The 20,583-nt window shown below is 35.7% G+C and overlaps 3 protein-coding genes across 3 annotated transcripts; 2 read left to right on the top strand and 1 right to left on the bottom strand.

Annotated features, from left to right (window-relative positions):
- The first annotated feature begins 530 nt into the window (after positions 1–530).
- Positions 531–5,443, top strand: LOC133871197 (nitrate regulatory gene2 protein). Its single transcript, XM_062308587.1, has 4 exons — positions 531–1,833; positions 2,430–2,605; positions 2,900–3,123; positions 4,470–5,443. Exons 1-4 carry the CDS (start codon positions 861–863, stop codon positions 5,278–5,280), a joined length of 2,184 nt encoding a protein of 727 aa, XP_062164571.1. The 5' UTR covers positions 531–860; the 3' UTR covers positions 5,281–5,443.
- A 5,682-nt stretch (positions 5,444–11,125) lies between these two features.
- On the top strand, positions 11,126–11,428 carry LOC133871514 (uncharacterized). The gene has a single exon (XM_062308952.1). The coding sequence runs from the start codon at positions 11,126–11,128 to the stop codon at positions 11,426–11,428; it is 303 nt and encodes a 100-aa protein (XP_062164936.1).
- Positions 11,429–14,991: 3,563 nt separating this feature from the next.
- LOC133871822 (two-on-two hemoglobin-3) lies at positions 14,992–20,269 on the bottom strand. Its single transcript, XM_062309254.1, has 4 exons — positions 20,063–20,269; positions 19,651–19,781; positions 15,380–15,524; positions 14,992–15,210 (listed from the first exon to the last, which is right to left on the bottom strand). The coding sequence occupies exons 1-4, from the start codon at positions 20,197–20,199 to the stop codon at positions 15,105–15,107; spliced, it is 519 nt and encodes a 172-aa protein (XP_062165238.1). The 5' UTR covers positions 20,200–20,269; the 3' UTR covers positions 14,992–15,104.
- Between the last annotated feature and the right edge of the window lie 314 nt (positions 20,270–20,583).

Here is a 20,583-nt window from a genome sequence, read left to right as displayed (position 1 = left end):
CTTTTATATTACATTAATCATTTTTTTTATTACTATTAAAATAAAAAATTTCATTATAAAACAAAATTTTTTTATTTTCCTATAAAATAATTTTAAATTTTTATATACTTTAAATCACATCACTTTTTATTATTATCCAAACAAAAATTTTATTATACAATTATTTACCAAACGCATGGAGAGGAGTAATTATAAGGGGTTATATTTGGTACATGCCCATTCTTTTTCCTAGCTGGGGGGCGGGGGCCACGGCTACTTCATTCCATGTCCCACTAACCGAACCCAAACAAACATATGTGCGGATTCTCGATTCTCTCACCCAGTGGTAATTTCCATTTCCATGCCACGTACATTGTACAGTAATTAGTAATTACCACCGTTTTGTGGTTCTAAATAAATAAATAAATATAGTAATCTGAAACGATCGAAAAGGACGACATCGTTTTCTCACCTTAAAAAATGTGACCGTTATTATTTTAAAAATATAGATTTGGGCACCTCGTCATCAAAACTAGCGAGTAGGGTCTCGATCCCATACTCTCAGCGAGTAAACAAACTGTCCCCTCTGCGCTCTCTGCCACCTTCTCCCTACAAACTTGCCTGTACATCCCTCTTTCTCTCTCTCTGTTCATGCTCTCCTCATTGCTCTGCAATCCTCTCTGTACCCAACCAAGCCAGCTCTCTCAAAACACGCATCATTCTCTCTCAAAACCATCAGAGCCTCGCCATTTCCGAAACCCCAAAGCACCCAAGTTTCCACATCTCTCTCTCTCTCTCTCTCTCTCTCTCTCTCTCTCTCTCTCTCTATATATATATATATAAAGTAAAATATACGGCTTCAACAACAAAACCCAGAGGAAATGGGTTGTGCACAGTCTAGAATAGACAACGAGGAGTCCGTCTCGCGCTGCAAGGACCGCAAGAACCTCATCAAAGACGCCGTAATAGCCCGCAACGCCTTCGCCGCGGGCCATTCCGGCTACACCGTGGGCTTAAAGAACACCGGCGCCGCTCTCAGCGACTACGGTCACGGCGAGGCCGAAGAGCCCCACCAACACCACCACCAGCCTCCGGCGGAACCCACTGCCTCTCAACCCCCGCCGCCGCCTCCACCTCTTCCTATGGACAACTTTCCGCCGCCGCCGCCGCTCCCGAACTTCTCGCCGAGCCCCAGCCCCATTAAGCGCACCACCAGCTTGCCCGCCATGCCCACGAAGCCTCGAAGGGCCAGGACCATTGCCATTGCCGAAGAAGAAGAAGAAGATGATGATGATGATTTAGTGGAAGGCGAAGAAGACGAAGAAGACGAAGAAGAAGACAATGAGGGCAGTGAGGGCAATGTTGGAATGGAGGGCAAGAAAGGTGTTATTGCAAAGGGTGGTACACGAGATGGTGTCGGAGAAGTGGACCCCCCACAGACCCCGGACATGAAGGCGGTCCCACCGATGCCGGTGTCGAAGGGCGTGGCCTGGGACTACTTCTTTATGGTGGAGGACGGTATGGCCCCTGGGCCATCTCTCAGCGAGAACGTTGAGACTAAGGGCGTGAGTGAAGGTGTGGCATTTGGCGGAGAACCCAAAAATGTGGAGCCCAGTGGGGTTGATTTTGGCGATACGGTGGAGCCGAAGACGCCGGAGAAGCCGATAGAGCACGCCAAGACGGCGCCGCCGGAGATGAGAAGAGTGGGGAAGGTGGTGGGGAGTATGAGTTTAATGAAGATATTGGGTGATCTTGATGATCATTTCCTCAAGGCCTCCCAGAGCGCCCAAGAGGTCTCCAAGATGCTCGAGGCAACTCGCTTGCATTACCACTCCAATTTCGCTGATAATCGGGGTAATTCTTTGTTGTTTTGGATGGTACAATTGTCTTACATTTCAGAGTTTGGTTAGGAAAGAAAATGAGAATAATTCATATGGGATTTATTTATGTTTTGTTTTGCGATTCTTTATGTTATTTGTCATACCAAATCAATTAATTGTTGAAGTTGTTGCATATAAAGCTTCATTTTTTTTTTCATACATCGATCTGCCCAATTTTGTAATTGATTGAAGTAAGATCTCATTCCATGTTCGCATGACTTTGGGGTTTACAATATTAGATCAGATGTTAAGTTTTTAGAGGATCCCAGATCAATCTCAGATCTTTTGTTTCTTTTTTCTTTTCAAAAGTAAGAGAAGTCCAAGATTTTTCTCTAATGGTGCCTTAGTGAGTTTCAAAGTTTTTATCAGTCTTGAGTCACAAATATCTTACCGTACCTTTTGTTATTGTGTGATGATCACAAAATTCCCAGTCCAAGCAACTGGAAGGATGGTGGATCTACTTGGCCAAATTATGGATTTATTTCATTCACACTGTTATTTGTAGTAATGATTTCTTTTTTCCTATTATTTTCTAAACGCGGCACAACTAATATGCTCTGAGGATTGCAGGACACATTGATCATTCTGCAAGGGTCATGCGTGTTATCACATGGAATAAATCGTTCAGAGGTATATCCAATGGTGAGGGTGGGAAGGATGACTTTGATTCAGAAGAATATGAAACTCATGCCACTATTTTGGATAAGTTGTTAGCATGGGAAAAGAAACTTTATGAAGAAGTCAAGGTATGTTGAGCTACAAGTTCCCAGGGGGTGGTCTTGTGCAGCTTTGAAATGTTTTTATTAGCATGTGAATAAATAAAATCTGTTTGAATGTATAAAAATTCTGTTTGTGATAATCATGGGCATGAAAAAATTTCAGCTTCTTTGTATGATTAATTGTGAAGCTTCCTTCTTGTTAGCATTTTTTTTTCTGATACATAACTGTGCTGAGCTGGTAACTGTGTTTTCATGGGTAGTTTAATTTTGTAAAGTTATTACCTATGCTGAATCTTATTGATATTTGCATCATGCCGACAGCAAGGTGAGTTAATGAAGCTTGAATACCAGAGAAAGGTTGCTCTGCTGAACAAGCAGAAGAAACGCAATCTGAGTGCTGAATCCTTGGAAAAAACAAAAGCAGCTGTAAGTCATTTGCATACAAGATATATAGTCGACATGCAGTCAATGGATTCGACAGTTTTGGAAGTGAATCGCCTACGTGATGAGCAGTTGTACCCAAAACTTGTTGCTCTTGCTGAGGGGTAAGTTCTTATTAACAAAAAGTTACTGAGAAATCTCTATAATGCTGTACTCAATTTAATTTTCCTCGCAAAATTTTCCTTGCTGAACCTCTCTTTTATCTTTATGATGTGTTTGGTTTCACATCAGGGGCCTGCCTCCAGCTTTTGTGTGGTGAATTAAGGTTTAATAATGCCAAAAGAGGCCACCATATTTTCTAGTGTGGTTGCTTTTGCACTTCTAAATTATGGTTTGGTTCTTTAGCTTTTTGCATTACCCAAGATCTTTGTCAGGTGGACTCAGAAGTTCTCTCTTAATCATTATTCACTTGCTGCTTATTTGACCAAGAACACCCCTAAAACTCCTGTTGGTTGCCTCATTGTCTTTCTCTTCTTAGTTGAACTTGTTGAAATGTGGTAAAAAACCTTTTTTTTTTTGGTTCAGTGTAAACACCATTTGACACCAACCAGGCCTTCTCTCTTTTGCTATCAATAGATTAGATGTGCTCTATTTCTACTCAAGGTAGTCAACATTGCACACACGCACACATGCTCTGCTCTCTCTGCTATTTAGTTTTGTATCAATGTTGCGATGCTTTGTTCTAGAAACCTTTCTTTCTGGGTTTCTTTAATTATATTCCCAAGGACCATTTTTTGGCTTCCTTTCCCCCTCCATTTCATTAGTCACACCCAACTGGCCTGGTTGTGTTTCAACTCTGGGGGTCAGTGTAAAGGCTTTTTTATGTTCTGGTTGGGCTTACCGTCATGGGTACACTTGGATTTTTTTATGGATTTAGTGATGTTTTAAGTGGTAAAGGTGTGTTTCAAGCCCCTTCCATTGTCAAGGTTTGAACTCAAATGGCAGGGAATTAGTTATTTGAGGTGGCTGTTTTCAACTGAGACAACCTAAGATTCCTATTTTAAATATCTATTTCTTATATATATATATATATATATATATATATATATATATATATATATATATATATATGTCCATTGGAGGTTGTCACCTTTTAATGGCAATTAATGCTTATTCACCATGGCATTACTGTGGTGAGATATCCCATGCTTTTTAATGTTTAATATTTCATGAAAGGTGCTCTGGGCTGCATTAGGTCTATCTTCCAATTGATTCTCACGTTGCTGAACTGGAAAAGGCCATTTTATTCATGTATGGTGGTGGTGCCATCCTCTTCAATTGCAAGTTGTGCATTATATTTTTGTATTTAGTCCGTCAAAAAATGTAGTCCAAAGGATTAGTTTTACTGGTTCTTTTTCTTTTTGGCGTTTAAGCTTTCGATTTCTCCTGTCAAAAACTATGGCAATATGGGTTGATGATGATGAGGATAAATATGATATCTGCTCCACAGGATGGCCAAAATGTGGGAAATTATGCACACGCATCATGACAGCCAGCTGAGCCTTGTTACAGACCTCAAAGCCCTTGACATTGAACATGCTTCCAAGGAAACAACGAAACAGCACCACGAGCGCACTGTCCAACTCTGCCATGTTGTCCAAGAATGGCATTCACAATTTGAAAAGCTGGTGACCCATCAAAAACAATACATCCGAGCACTTAACACTTGGTTGAAATTAAATCTCATCCCCATTGAAAGCAGCGTAAAGGAGAAAATCTCATCCCCACCAAGAGCCCAGCATCCTCCGATCCAAGCCCTCCTCCAATCGTGGCACGACCATCTTGAAAAGCTTCCAGATGAGCTTGTGAAATCTGCAATTTCCTCCTTTGCTGCTGTGATAAAAACCATAATGCTTCATCAGGAGGAAGAGATGAAGCTAAAAGAGAAGTTCGAGGAGACCAAGAAGGAGTTCTTCCGTAAAAACCAAGCATTTGAGGATTGGTACCACAAGTATACGCAGCGGAGGACGCCAGATGAAACGGATGCCGAAAGAGGCGAAGATGGAAATCCCAAGGATCCCAACATCTCAGAGAAGCAATTTGCGATTGACAGCTTGAAGAAGAGAATGGAAGAGGAAGAAGAATCTCACCAGATACATTGTGTTCAGGTGAGAGAGAAGTCACTGGGTACTCTCAAGACTCGTTTGCCTGAGCTCTTTCGTGCCATGTCAGATTATGCTCTTGCCTGTTCTGACGCTTATGGGAAAATATGGTCCGTCACGCAGACGCAGTCACACAAATCTAATGGAGGTCCCTCGTGAGTTTAATCTAAACCCCCCTGCCTGTTTCCTACTGAAGTTTAATCAAAAGCTTAAAAGTTACTCACCTCTCGTTTTCCAGACAAAACTTGTTTTATTTGGCGATGATGTAATGTTATGATCTTTGTTCTTGTGCGGAAAATGCTGCAAATTTTACGTTTTCAAATCTTAGGTGTCCTAACATCGTTGCGTGGCAGTCCCAAGTCCAATGTGTTGTAGTTCCTTACAGCACTATAGTAACATACACCCCTTTAACCTTATTTATTTATTTATTTCTTCTGAATTTAGAGAACAAAATTATTTTTTACTTCTTTATCCAAATACACCTTACAATAGATTTTCTTAATATTCTCTATATCATTAAAATAATATTTTCTCTTTTAATTACAACATGTTTCTTTTCTCTCATTCTCTCTCTCTCTCTCTCTCTCTCTCTCTTTGTGGGTTCTGTTGTTTTCTTGTTCTTTGCTTGTTGATTTCGAGTGGAATTTGGGGGGTTTTTGTGTTGTGGAGTTTTGGGGTGTGAATTTGTGTTATGGAGTAGGAAGAGTTTGGGGGTGGAAGAGAAGAGGAGAGAGAGAGAGAGAGAGAGAGAGAGAGAGAGAGGCGTGAGGGGGAGGAGGGGGGAGAGGGGTTCTGCAAGAGGAGGAGGAAGAAGAAGAGATTGGGAGACGGGAGAGGAGAGAGAGCCTTCGTTTTTTTAGGAATATAATAATCCATTTGGTAGATCTGTAAGTACAAAACACTGATAAAAATACAAAAAGCATATTATAATTATTTTTTTTTAAAAAAAAAAAACCAAAAACCGAAAACAAAAAGCATCTTCCAAAATACATTAATAAACAAAGTTGTAGCCTCACAACCTTACAAACCTGTCAAAATTACAAAATGTCATATTATGGAAAACTAAGAATATTGATACAAGTTAAAACAAAGCTATGAAAACTACAAAAAAAAAAAATGCAACAATATTTTTTTTTTGTAAGTAACTAATAAATAATTAGTTTTATTATCTACTCATCCAATCTAGAGAAACAAAAGCACACGTACGCGACTGAGTGGTCAAACAAAACCATTTAAAAACGAACAGAATTTTCCTACAAACTGATTTATAAAAAATTTCATACAAACTATATTTAAAATTGACATGTTCTTTGGCATGTGAGAATTTCACATATTTTTTTAATAGCATTAACAAAAAAAAAAAAAAAATGTGATTCTTATATGCTTAAAAGACACATGTCATTCTTATATGTGAATTGTAAAAAATTTTCTACAAACCGATTTGTAGGAAATTTCTGTCCTTTAAAAAATACAAACAGATGATCAAAAAGATACACGCTTAAAAAATAGGGTTAAATGGTGATCAAAACGATAGTTGTAAGTTGTAGATACTTTAGGTATTTTGGGTTTCCATTTGGAATTGATTAAGTGAAGATTTACACTACCGTCAATAAGTGCGTCAGCCAAGACGTCCTCATGCGACTATTCCAGAAGCACTCTAGAGAGCCTAGTCCGCAACTGGCGTTAGCCATCCGTCTTGACGTGAGTGGTTTAGAAGAGCCACTAAGAGTTTTGTCAGTAAAATGTCCTGACATGAAGACTTCCAGAGAGTTCCGTCACCAACTCGTCATGACATTAATAAATGCACTATTGTTAGAGAACTAAGCACGATTGTTCTTTGTTAGAGTTGAAGTCATTAGAGCCATTGGTTACCGAGCGCTTAACCTATTTGATTTGAGCCCAGAGATACCTTTGTTTTGAGTTGCCATTAATTGATCTCTTAAAGTATTATGTTCAAACTACACCTTTCATCATCAACAAATTGAAGTCTACTCGGAGTTCCAGTTAAGAAGATCAGATAAAAGAATTGCCTAGAAGTTCTAAGAAAACTACAGCGGTAGCATGCAAGTGGTTTGTTTGTTCAGTATAATAAAAGGTCATCCACAAAGATTTTGCGAGTATGATCTTATTGTAAACTTTTTATTCTTCTATAGTGAAATTGACTTTCTAGCTTTGGCATTTCCAGAGTGTTTTATCTTTGAAGAGTTCCTCAAAGGGTTTTACAACGTCAACAAAAATTATATGATTGCCCATTATCATTGTGGTGGTTTGATATTTGATGTTGCATAAATTTTAGGTTTAAATATCTTTTTACCCTATGTGGTTTAATAATTTTATTTTTATTTGCTACATGTGCTTCATTTTGTATCACAGATGTTACCTCATTTATGGCTAAAGACAGAGATGGTACTTCTGTTCAATTTTCGTCCAAAAATTGACGGAAGTCTACATTAGCACCCTTAAGAAACTAACACGTGATTCTGAAACAGTTGTCTCTCCATCTGGAGTTGTGGAATTTCAACAAATTTGAGTAATAACTGTGAGCCTTTAAATCAGATTTATTCGGCTTTGTCCTATGCCCCATTAAAAATAAAATTAAACAATAAAACAATTAAAAAACTAAGAAACTAAAAATATTAAAAGCATTAAAAAAAAATTATAATTGAAAAAAAACAAAAAAAAAAAAAGCCACCCCCATGGTTCCGAGGGTGGCCAAAGAGCAAAATGGGGGTGGCTAGGGCTCGAGCCACCCCTCCACATATATTTTTTTTGTTTTTTAAAAAAAAAATTAATTTTTTTAAAAGTTTTTATTATTTTGAGTTTTTTAAGAATAGGGACACGTCAGTTTTTATTTTTTATTTTTCTTTTATTATTTTTTTTTTAAGGCTAGTGACGTGGACTTTTGTTAAGTTTTTAGACGGTAGTACCATCTCCATCTTTAGCCATAAACCTGTTACCATCTGTGATACACAATGAAATATAGGAGGCAAAAAATAAAATTGTTAAACCACCACATGAAGATCTTTAACCCTAGATTTTAATTTGATGTTTACTGTTGCATATCACCTATTCACCCCCTTTAATTGAGTGCTTGGGGTTTAAACTTATTTTTCAATTGGTATTAGAGCGAGGTTTTCTTCATTTGGATTAATCTCCTAAGTATGATCCTTTGTCAATGGCCCAGTCACAGTCCTTGTCAATACCTCCTTATTTTTATGGCAACAATTATGCTTATTATAAGGTTTGCACAAAATCTTAGGATGAACGTGTTTGGACTTTCATTGAGAAGGGCTGAAAAAGACCAGATACTTGTGGATGCATGTGCCCCTTGAATGTAATTTTTTATTTTATTTTATTTTATTTTATTTTATTTTATTTATTTTTTTTTTTTTTTTAAGGAAATGAGGCCAACTATGAGCCTTAATTGGACTTAGGTCTTCAAACTTTATCACAAAGGCCAATAAAAGGAAGAAGATAGAGTGCCAACTTTGAGCCAAAAAAGGGCTAAAATGAGGGGCTTAGGTATTCAAAATTTACCTCAAAGGCCAAAAATAGGACCAACTATGGGTCAAGAAGAGAGTTAACAAAGGGCCGGGGTCTTCTAACTTTACTTCGAAGACCAGAAATAAGGCCAATTGTAAGTCAAGAAGAGAGCCATCAAAGGACTGAAAGATGGGGCTTGAGTCTTTAAACTTTATTGCAAAGGCCAAAAATAGGGCCAACTTTGGGCCAAGAAGGGAGCCTTCAAAGGTCCACCTTTTCTTTTTTCTTTTTTCTTTTTTCTTTTTTTTTTTTTTTTTATAGAACTCACAATAGTTTATCTATATTTTTATGCAAAATAGCTAATTAAAATTTACTTTTGCTAGTTTCAGCTAATCACTTTTCAATACCTACCTCCATTAGCTTATCTAAACTTCTTATTTATTTATTAAAATAATCACTTTTAATTTATTTATTTTTTTAATTTTTAATTTTTTTTTTTATCATTTTAATTAAATATCCATCATCAACCTAGCATCACCAAAGTATCTGTGAGGGCCCTGATTTTCTAGTAAATAACCCAATTCAACTCTCACATTTTCCCATCAACCAAACAGACCCATATACAGTTCAATACCCTCAACAATGTCGATTTCTCACTCCCATTGGGTCTTGTTCAATTGGGTTATCTGAAAAACTTGCAGGGACTTTTGATGTAATATGTGGGTTGTGGGTTTTCCTCAATTTGGTTTTTAATCATCTTATTCTAGTCTTTTTCTTAGCCATTCTATCTAAAAAGAGGAAATGACTAGATCATTAGGAGTTTAAGAATTGGAGCTGAATGGATTTTGCATATGGCTTTAGAGAAGCCCATGGAGGCCTATTTTAGTATTTTTCTTAGCCATTTTAGCTAAAAAGAGGAAATGACTAGATCATTGGGAGTGCACTTACACCACAATTGCCACTCATTTTTCACAATACAACAGCATCACGTGGGACTTGTTGCTTTGCCATCAAGAGGTCCACGCCTCTGCAAGAAGAAATAAAAGGAGAAGAAGCTTTGACAGGCTCAAGTACATGTCCATTGCGAGCCAAAATTGACCTTTGCAAGGGGAAAATGACATACATACATTTGGTACGTGTCTTCGTACAATCAAATTTTAAATTCATCATTAAATTTGTGAGATATAATGTGAGTCCTATATATTTAATAATAAATTTAAAAAATGAGATGTGTAAGAATATAATTTCTCTTTAGAGATATGATCTTTTATCACTCCAAAACACAACTTTTGACAATAAATATTTTTCGTGAAGAAGAGAGCAACAGATTGAGAAACAAAAAAAAAAAAATTGCTTGTTTTTAGTTATCTTGTGCTCCTTTGCTGGGTTTCCACGTGTTGGTGTTGTCAAGGAAGGAAAAAGTCCAGACTTTCGTTGACAAACAGAGACGTCGATCAGGAACGAACCAGCATTTGTGTTTTAAGTGGTCAACGCTGGAATCATGAAGAAGAAGAAGAAGAAGAAGAAGGCGATAGAAGGGATCCCAGTGTTAAATTGGTCACGTGATCCACATTTTTGGCGGCTTTGAGGGTGGATCATTATTGTAATAAAATTTACTTAATGGGACTTTTATGTCTCTTTAATTTGGAGGTGACTAACGTACACAAAGAAATTGGAATATATATATATATATATAAAGCAATAACTCATAGTAATAATATATATATATATATTTACAGCCTTCATTGAATATACTGGATCATATTGCTTTGTAATAAATAAGAAAGTTGTACGTAGGAATGAAGAAATGGAAGTATAGCAAGAAAGACAGATGATTTGAATAATTTTAAATGCAAATAAATTTTTTAAATTAAGATAACTAAATAATCCCTTAATTTAGGTTAATCAAATCATCATTTATCATAACTAACTTCTATCCATATCGGTCAAAATGGGTGACTTTGGCTAAAATGAGGGTGGCCGGCCAACCCTATTTGCCGAAATTTGGCCTATAAGGATGGCTTAAATACTACACTTGATCGTTCATGTAACTACTTTAAAAATAACTTGTAATTTGAAAGGCTTTTTTATAATTGACCCATTTTTTTTTTTTTATCCTTTCTTGTAGTTAGCCAATGATGTTTACCATGCTAGTCTTGGGAGATTTCAAACACGTACATGATAAAATATAAGTTAATAGTGGATATTATAAACCAACCATCACTTTTTCAAAGGAGTTTGGTGAAACACAGAGATTGGCATGCGGGCAGCAAAGTATGACTTTCGGCGGTCTTACTTTGAAAATCCCAACCATTCAATGTTTTTGATGGGCAAAAGCCTCGTCGATCTTAACTGCACAAAAACCTTTACTTTAACTGCTCGCAAATAGATAAAATAAATAAAAGTGGCATACTTTCCAGGCACCAACTAATGGCCTTGCGCGCGCGCGCGCACACATATATATAAAGCGATCAAGTCTCAAGTCTCAAGTCTCATTGATCTGTGTGTTTGGGTGGTGGCAATGGGCATCATGAAGAAGTGGTGGAATCTGGAATCGGCGGCCGGCAGAGGCAGTGAAAGCATCCAGTTAGGCAGCAACGCACACCCGGCCAAGTGGCAAACGTTTTGGAAGAAGATCAAAAGAGATAAGAAGAAGAGGTTTCCCAGTACTTCGCAAGTTACAAGTTATGATCCCAAAACGTATTCCAACAACTTCGATCATGGAACCAGCTGGATGGAGCCCGATAATCTTTCTCGTTCTTTCTCCGCTCGCTTTGCTGTTCCTTCAAACCTTGTACGAATTAATACTTCATTATTAGATTAATGATCTTATAATTATAAATTCATGGTAACCAATTAAGCCTTTTGTGTTCATGATCTCTTTAGCACCCACTTAACTCTATTCTTTGTTTATCTCTTACAATTAGCTCCATTCAAAATTAATAATAAGCAAACATAATTAATATATATATATATATGTCAATGTGTTTTTGTTTTTTTGGGCAAAACTTTATGCAGAATCTGAATAAAAGGTTCGTTTATTGTGTGAGTCAACCAGTTTAATCTTATGTAAATTGAAAGCACGTAAAACGATTTTAGTGGCAGCAGCCTTGGGTTTTGAACAATAATTCTTACCAAATAATTGAGGAAAAATTTGTTCATATTATTTGAGTTTAATGACAAATAAAATGCTACATATACGTAATTTTTTACCAAGAGAACCTTACATAGTGATGTGGAATTTGATCCACACCGGTAAAAAAATATATATATATATATAAATTTGTGCATGTATTTGTCAGAAAATATTAGATTAACGTGAAAGAATTGTGCATAAATCGTTCATCTCCTTCATATGACAAAGAACTCACCAAGTTAACAAAGTTCGTCAATACAAATGTTATTTAGAGGTTGTCTCACTATTTATATGACGTGGCAAACTGAAGGATTCTGTTAAATTGGTAGATGGAAAACGGATTAAGGGAGTGATTCGTAATTATAGTTTACTACAAGGACCCTCCATGAACTTTTTATACTAAGGGAATGATTCGTAATTTAGGCCAATTTCAGGGACCAATGATGAAATTATCCCAAAAATTAAATACATCTAACATTTCTCATAAATGTTTATGATTTTAAAATACACTTATAAATTCATGTGGCATGCCTATGTAACAAAATAAGATCTCTCTATGAATTTCAGTCATTTTTATTTTTTATGATAGTCCTTATAAAATTACAAATTTAACATCAAATAAAAAATTAAAAGAAAATAAAAAAATAAGAAAAAAAAATTGGTTTGGGTGGCTGAATCCCATAGGCCTTCTGGCTTGTTTTTGGGTAGTTCGGTCACCCTTGAAAGTATGTTTTGTTGAAGTGGTTTGACCAACCTCATAAGCCCTTTTTAGGATGGCCGAACTACCCTCAATGTTCTTGGGGGTCATTCACCATACTCATAGGCTAGTTATGTGATTTTATCAAAAAAAATATATATATATATATATACTGAAATTTGAAGAGGAGGATTTTTTTTTATACAAAGTTATATATACCACAAAAATTTATAAGTTCATTTCGAAACTAAAAGGATTTCTTTATAACATGGCCAAACCACCTAGACGAATTTAACCAATTTTCTAGTAATTAATCTACAAGCTTTTTCGGGTTGTTAAAGTACCGCAAAACTCTTTTTACTTCTCAAATATTGAATATTCTTCTCAAAAGTTGTTAACCAAATAAATTTTCAGATGTGGCCTCCACCTCTAACACATTATTCAAAACATAATACGAAACTCTTTTCAAAACTCAAAACACTTCTAAAAAAAAAAAAGGCTTAGAAGTGTTGCACCACGGTGGCAGGTGGCGACACTGTGGTGGCAGCGCTATTTCTTTTTGTCATTTTTCTTTGATTTTATAAAACCATTTTTGAATTTTGAATTCTACAAAACACTTCCAAAATTGTACCAAATCATTTTTCAAATTTTCTGAGATGTAACCCATGCCAAATCAATACTTAAAACCCAAAACACAAACAAGTTGTCAAATTTTCTTGTTTTTGCTGTTCCTTTTATTGGTTGTGGGAATGGTTTTGGGTTTTGAGTGTTGACCTTTAGTTTAGTTTATGATCTCAAATCTCAATGCAAGGCAACATGCATACAGCACCAGACAAGAACAAAAGCTTGTAGGCTTCGATCCAACTTTTCGTCCTTGCCCCACTCACAAGAAAAAATAAAGATGCTTTTTTCCATTCACAAGTGGAAGACATCATGATAAAAGCCAAGAGAATCTAATGTAGCACATGCATTTTTGTTTTCTATCTCAAGCCCTCCATTTTGTTTGCATAGATTTCCAACTTACAAATCTACATTTTTTTTTATTATTTTAATAAATTGAAATCATGTGGGAAATGGAGGAAGAACAGAAATGCCATGAACTAGGACCAAAAAAAAAGAAAAAGAAAAAAATCCATTATAGAGGACAAACATTTATCTTAAATGAAATGTAACAAGCAATGCAGCAGAATCTTGATGTAAGATCTCCTATCTTCTTCTAGCAGTGAACTAGTTATGATTTACTCATAATTTTATACTGAAAAACTTCACAAAATTCCTCTAGACATTTGGTTGTAGGTCTGTTGACCCACGAGTAACCAAATATTTTTCTTTTTAAATGAAAAAAAAGGGTATTTTCGTTATTTTCAAATGTACCGTTAAGATTTAACGGTAAACCTTAACAAAAGGGGGATATTGCATCAAATTAAAAATACAGGATGAAATTGAGAATTTTTAAACCTTAAAAGAGTTATTTCAAAAAAAAAAAAAAAAGAATAAAAGTTTATGGAAATTTTGTTAAGATTCCCTAATTTTATGTTTCGGATTAATCATTCTCCACTCATATTTTCTAAGCTTTCTAAGGGGTTTCCTTTTGATGATGGCAGAATATTCAAATAATGGCTTGATGGGCTCAAATATGATTACTTAATAGATTCTCGATCGTGTTGCATAGGGGGGAGGGGGGGTCAATCATATCACTTCACCATCATTCACAATGATGGGCATAATAATCGCTTTATGTGCTCAAATATGATTATACATTATTCAAATTTACTCACTAGATTCTCGTTGCACAGGAGAAGTCAATCATATCACTTCACCATTCACCATTCAATATGCATTGATATTCAAAATTGGCATAATTTGGTTCATATCTTTCCGATTGCTGCTTGTTACTTTATTAAGTCATGGTCCCGTTTGAAAATCATTTTCCCATCTCCATCCCTAATTTTCAATTCTTCTAAAAAAAACATCAACTTCAAAATATTCTTAATTTTTTTTTCACTTTCTATATCACATCAACACTTTTTTTTTTTTTTTTTTTACTTTTCCATATAAATTATTTCAACTTTATATCACATCAATTCTATTTTCTAATTATTCAAAAAAAATTCTTAATGGGAGGAAAAAGGTGAGAGATTTTCAAACAGGGCCACCATGCGGGACATCTATCTAATTAATCAGTGCCAATATCAAGGGTATTAAGTATGAATATAGATATATTATTAGCATAATCATTTAAATCCGCATGTTTGGAACTTGGGAAGTGGAGAAGCAAATCTTAAGCTCACTGCTTCAATCATAGCTTCCAGCCTAAGCCTATAGTTATTATATGCTTATACAAATGATACAAGTACCTTTCTCCTCTTAGCCCAACAGATCCCACACTTTCTATGGATGGAATCTCATTTTCAAGAAAGAAAAAATGTCATCTACCACATTTTTATTCTACAATTATTTCACAATGTTTTTAATATATGTCAGAATGATATATATATATATATACACACACACACACACACAAACACATGCATCACAACATAACAGATGTAAGTATCCAGAAATTATAAGATTTATTGAGAAAAGGCTGTAAGGAAGTATTCCTTTTACATTCAAGAGGTTTGATGAATAATAGTACATTAATCTTGTCTGAATAAGGAAATTTTGTTAAAATTTTTTACAAGGGAGCTGGTTGCTGCTCCCATGCTTGCATGGAGGTGGTTGGCTTTGACTCTTCAACTCATCTCCAGCTACAAGAAAAAATGCTGTGTGCCTGAAAAATACAGAAAAGGATAGGCATAGTGCGTAATAAAATTTAATATTACAATATATATATATATATATATATATATATATATATATATATATATATATATATATATATATATATATATATATATATATATATATATATATATGAAAAAGAGGTAACTTGAAAGTACCTGAAGAAGTTCATCATTCTAACTTTTGAGTCTGCATCAATATCCGGGGTGCTGTCCAATGCTTGTTGCATATGATTTAACCACCTCTCGGCAGCTTGATGTGTGACGGAAAATGGTCGGTGACGTGCAATCAGAGCAGGATGGCCTGCCAAATATTAAAATGTGTATGGAACACAAGATCATCTTAAATTCCACCTTAAAAGTTGGCCAAATAATTTAACATAAATTAGTAAGAAAAGTTTCAAAATCAAAAACCATTTGTTTTTGGGAGGTCAAGACCAATACATAAATCCCCGTCCTCAACTCATGGATATCAACAGGAAGAAAAGGTAGAAGGTTATTGGAATTAATATGGAGTGAGGATATTAAGATCATCTAGATTTTCTAGGATAACTCCCAAGGTAGAGCCTTAAAAATCCTAACTATTTCTTTTTAAAAAAAAATTAAATGAATCAGATTTTGCTGCCTTAGCATTTAACACCAATAGAAGATCCTTAAATTTCTAGTTTCATATTAACTTGTATGCTGAGATGATTAACTAAAATAAAGAATTCCACCTTAGAGCTACTTTAGAAAATCTAGAGAAACCACATAAATAAAATTAAACATACTAATAATGTTAGCCAAATCAAAACTTATGCATTCAAGAACTGGTGGTTGCACACCCGGAGGTATCAATAGAACGAGCACCTTAGAAGTTGTAATCAATTTGAAGTGCTAACTAGTAGCCTGGAGGCTATTTATACTCAAGTAAAACTTATGAATTCATTATACTAGAATGAAGAGTTTGAATTCTACAGCAACCTAAAATCATTTCTTCTACTTATTTGAAATTATATATATATTGGAAAAAAAACTTGACATAAATTTGATCCCAACCTAAATTTAACATTGTAAAAAGTACATATGGACTCATTCCTCCATAATTAAATAAGAGAATTCAGGTAATGCTATTTCTCAAGGTCGTGTAATATTGAAAAATTAAGAACAAAGTAGAGACTGAGGTCGTGAGTTCACAACTCATTGTGTGAGCATAATTTGTGTGTGTGTGTGACAAAATACAAAATACGAAAAAAAAAAAAAAAAAAAGAGAAGAAGAAGAAGGAGGAGGAGGATCTTTCAACTGAAAGTTAAGACTTGAGGAAAGAGTTTCCGGCATCTGGGGAGCAATATGTAATTTCCTAATAGCATAGGAAGTAATATGAAAGCCTTCTAGAAGAAGGCCAAATTTCCTAGTGAGCTGTCTCCTATAGCTATACAGAACATTCCTGAAATTTGTAATTTGCCTCTTCTATTTAATGAATGTAGCAGGAGGAATGAGCTATGCAGAATCAATAAACTCCACTCCATTCCATTCCCCAGCTTTCTTCCCATTTCAATTCGTTACATGGTATCAAAGCTTTGGTTTGGGCTCAAGTTGCTCTTTGTTGTTTTGGTTTTGGACTTCGACTGGGTGCAGTCCACTCTACGAGTTGGGTCTGTTTGATTGATTTTGTGCGTTAAGTGAAAGTGGGCTGGATCCAGGTTGAAGGTTTAAACAAAGTGCGTTAAGATAGATAAGGGAATCCTTATTCTGGATAGGAATAAGGCAGCCCTGCACCGGAGTGGCTGCCTTCTTCTTCAATCCTCCGCCAGCGGCCAGTACCAGAGTGATGGCCACGCCCCAACGATGACGGATAACCATAAAAAAAAAACTCGGCAACCACAGAAGCAACCACCGAGAGCATCCTCCAGCCACTACAACAAGTGTCTCAAGTGACTACAGAACCACCAAAATATCAACCAGATGTCACCAATATCAACACCACACGATTACCCTGAACCATTTAGCTTATCAGGGCACATATGAGGTACGGTCAATCGTCATTCTCGCAACCTGGTGAGGGAAACGGTGGCAATGACGATGTCATACAACCAATATGGTTATGGTGATGATGATGCTCGTGCCTCCAACCCCAAGGTGTGGAAGAATGAAGCACGAGTGTCTAATGCAGAGAAAAAGGAAAGGAAGAAGAAAGCAAAAGAAAGAGAAAAGAATAGATAAGATAGCTGAGACAGAACGTATACTTGCTATCCACGAGCATGGTTTGGCAAATTTAAAAATATGGTAATGGAGTTTGGTCTTCTTCGATGTAGGATTGATCATTCAGTATTCCATTTGCTTTCAGATGCTGGATATCTTTTACTTGTGGTTTATGTGGATGACATAGAGATTACTGGGGATGACTGGCGGAATTGCTAGACTTAAACAGTTTTTGCAGGAATGAGCTACGCAGAATCAGTAGCTCCATTCCATTCCCCAGCTTTCTTCCCATTTCAATTCGTTACATAGCATACAGATAGTATCTTCATAAAGTAATTGCCTTACACATATCTATGTGATACACAAAAAGGTAGAGACATGTGAAAGTATGCAATAATAATGGAGTGACAGAGTGAGAATAGAAGAACGCTAGGATTTAGGGGTGCTTTTTGGAACCAAATTAGAGAAGAATAACCGCTGATGGTGAATAGAGCTGAGCGCACATTTTTTCCCTTTGGAGGTTGTGACTTCAATATGCTTAAGAATTATTTCAATAATCATAAAGTCATTTTGCCATGTGCAAATATGCTTGACAGTAAGGTGAAATAATTTCTCCAGATGCTTTTTGGGATAAAAATGAAAGTTTGTGTTCATCTTTAAGGTCGGAAGACGAGTGTTATCCAATTTTTCAACATTGTTTTGATATAAATCGAATGAACAAAGCCACAGAAAGGAAATCCAGATATACATGGGCCAGAGCTACAAAGCCTAAAGCACAATGATCCATGACATAACAGAACTAGATTCCACAGCACAAATGACTAGTGAAAAAGGGATCCACAAAGCCAACCCATATGTGTAGAACAAAGCATTATAGGCATTGTTCTTTTTCTTTTTTCTTCTTTTGTTATAAGTAAATCAATCTCATTAAAAGCATAGAGGGGTGCGACCTTATTACAAAGAAAGTATACAAGAGAAACCCCTATTTAGGGGAAAAAAAAAAAAAAAAAAAAGAAAAAAAAAAGAAAGAACAAAAATCTAAATATTCAGAAAAGTTAGAAAAATACGGATTATCCTTAAAACCTAAACTGACAATATCAAACTTTACCCCATAACTACTAGTCTACTAGGGGTGGGCAGATTAATCGTTGACCGCTTACCGACCGTTGCCAAACCGTCGCCAACCAACAACTGACTTCCGGCGGCCGGTTGGCTGAATAAAACTACTGTTTTGATATCCGTTCGGTAGATGGTAGAAATTTTTTATAGGCAGTTAATCAAACCGATTCAACTTAACCGTGTTTTTATTTTAAATTTATTTGAAATCAAAATGACGTCGTTTCATTTGAAATGGGGTGGGCTAATCTATTATCAAATCCAATATAAAAAAAAAAAATGTCCAATAAACACCTGTTTAGCCCAAAAAACAACCATTTAGGCTTTTTTTAAAAAAAATACCATTTTGGCTGAGGAAAAATAAAATTGTTGGCTCAATATAAATAGCCCACGATCAACCAACCGACTTAACCGAAAAATTTGGAAATTGTTACCGTCGGTATGACAATTAACCGACTGTGGTGATTTGGTGGACGAAAATGCCCCTACCATCATTGATTTAACAGATACCCAGCCATAATAACTACCCTACTGATCCTAGTTATTACCAATCAAAATCTTTTTTAGCCATTGTAAGAAGCAGTCTAAATGAGTATAATCATGAGATCATATAACATGGAGTTCTCAAAATAATAACCATTACTTTTCTATTGAATTATTCAGATTTTGTCACTTGAACATTTGTCATCTTCAGAAGATCTTAATTTTTCTTTAAAATCATTATATTTCACTTGGTGATAAATGTTTATGTGAGAAAATATGAATCATTTACTTTGAAAATTGTGGCTAGGATTTAAAGAACTTCAGTGTGGAATTACACCAGAAAATGTAAGGGGATATTGATATGCTCTGAAACACAATCTTAAGGCTCCAAAACCTCTTTCCTAAGCCTACGTCCGAATTTAAAAGTCTTGTCTAAGTTTCCAAAGGTGATAATATATAATATTTTGCTAACTACCCTAGTTCTTCAGGAAAACAGAACCAGGACAATTTTTTCTTGAGAGGGAGGGAATAAACCATGGCATGAGCAACTGGGGTATGGATTATGGTAGAAACAACAAAAAAACTTAAGAAGAATTAACGATCCTAGAAGCATCAATATGAAAGAATATACAAGGCAAAGAAAGATAACCTCTTCTCTGAGAGTAAAGAGAAGGGCCTCCCATTCTCTGCACGAAAAACTCGTATTGGTTTTGAATAGCGTCCTCTTTCTTCGAATTCGCAAAGATTGACCGGAACCATTCTTCCTCATCATCATATACCCTGTTTCTCACCCACCAAAAACATCAAGCACAACCCATTTCAACCAAACTATATATATATATATATATATATATATATATATATATATATATAAACTAAATTAAAACTAAGCATCTCAAATTCTCCCTAAGCTCCGTTCTCCTTTAAACCAAACGTCCCTTAAATTAAAACAAAACCCTTTTTTGTGAAAAAGAAAAGAAAAATACTGTATTCACTGCACTAAAAAAGCTAGACAAGTAAAAGAAAGTACCCAGCAACAAATACTAGTAAATCTTACGCACCTGGTGTAGAAATTGGTGGAGAGGTTAATAAAGGTCTGGAGGCCAAGCTTCTGGAACAGATTGGTTTCGTCAATGGCAAAGGCGTCTTCTTGCTTGACTCCGCTCCACTCGGAGGCCTTGGCTTGCAGCGCCTGCATTTTGCTTGGTCTCTCTCGCCAATGGAATGCTAGATTTGAGAATTGCGAGGCTGCTGTTCATATGTCTGTATTATATATATAGAGAGAGAGAGAGAGAGTTTGTGGGGGTCGCGTGGGATTGCAGCCGGTCGTTTGGTTGAAACTATGGGCTGTTTGTATTTTTGTGGTGTCGTCTATCTTTATATTTTATTTTTATAGATTAATAAAATAGACTTCTATGAGGTAACAATGTCGTTATAAAGTGAACAACGGGAACACCTTTTTAAAGGGGAATTCCGTTGCACGTGTAAGCATCTAAATGAATCGCTAGTCACATCTATGAAACTTTATAAAAACAAAATTTTCATCTAATAAGTAACTTAGCATTCATGAGTTTACAAAATC

The sequence above is a fragment of the Alnus glutinosa genome, chromosome 6 (assembly GCF_958979055.1).
Source record: "Alnus glutinosa chromosome 6, dhAlnGlut1.1, whole genome shotgun sequence".
In the NCBI taxonomy this organism is placed as follows: Eukaryota; Viridiplantae; Streptophyta; class Magnoliopsida; order Fagales; family Betulaceae; genus Alnus; species Alnus glutinosa.
This window is presented reverse-complemented; position numbering and strand designations above follow the sequence as displayed.

Coding starts and splice junctions, on each gene's coding strand:
- LOC133871197 (XM_062308587.1), top strand. CDS start 861: ATGGGTTGTGCACAGTCTAGAATAGACAACGAGGAGTCCGTCTCGCGC. Junction 1,834..2,429: donor CAATTTCGCTGATAATCGGG/GTAATTCTTTGT, acceptor TGAGGATTGCAG/GACACATTGATCATTCTGCA. Junction 2,606..2,899: donor AACTTTATGAAGAAGTCAAG/GTATGTTGAGCT, acceptor TCATGCCGACAG/CAAGGTGAGTTAATGAAGCT.
- LOC133871514 (XM_062308952.1), top strand. CDS start 11,126: ATGGGCATCATGAAGAAGTGGTGGAATCTGGAATCGGCGGCCGGCAGA.
- LOC133871822 (XM_062309254.1), bottom strand. CDS start 20,199: ATGCAGGCGCTGCAAGCCAAGGCCTCCGAGTGGAGCGGAGTCAAGCAA. Junction 19,782..20,062: donor TCCACCAATTTCTACACCAG/GTGCGTAAGATT, acceptor GGTGAGAAACAG/GGTATATGATGATGAGGAAG. Junction 15,211..15,379: donor AGAATGATGAACTTCTTCAG/GTACTTTCAAGT, acceptor TGTATTTTTCAG/GCACACAGCATTTTTTCTTG.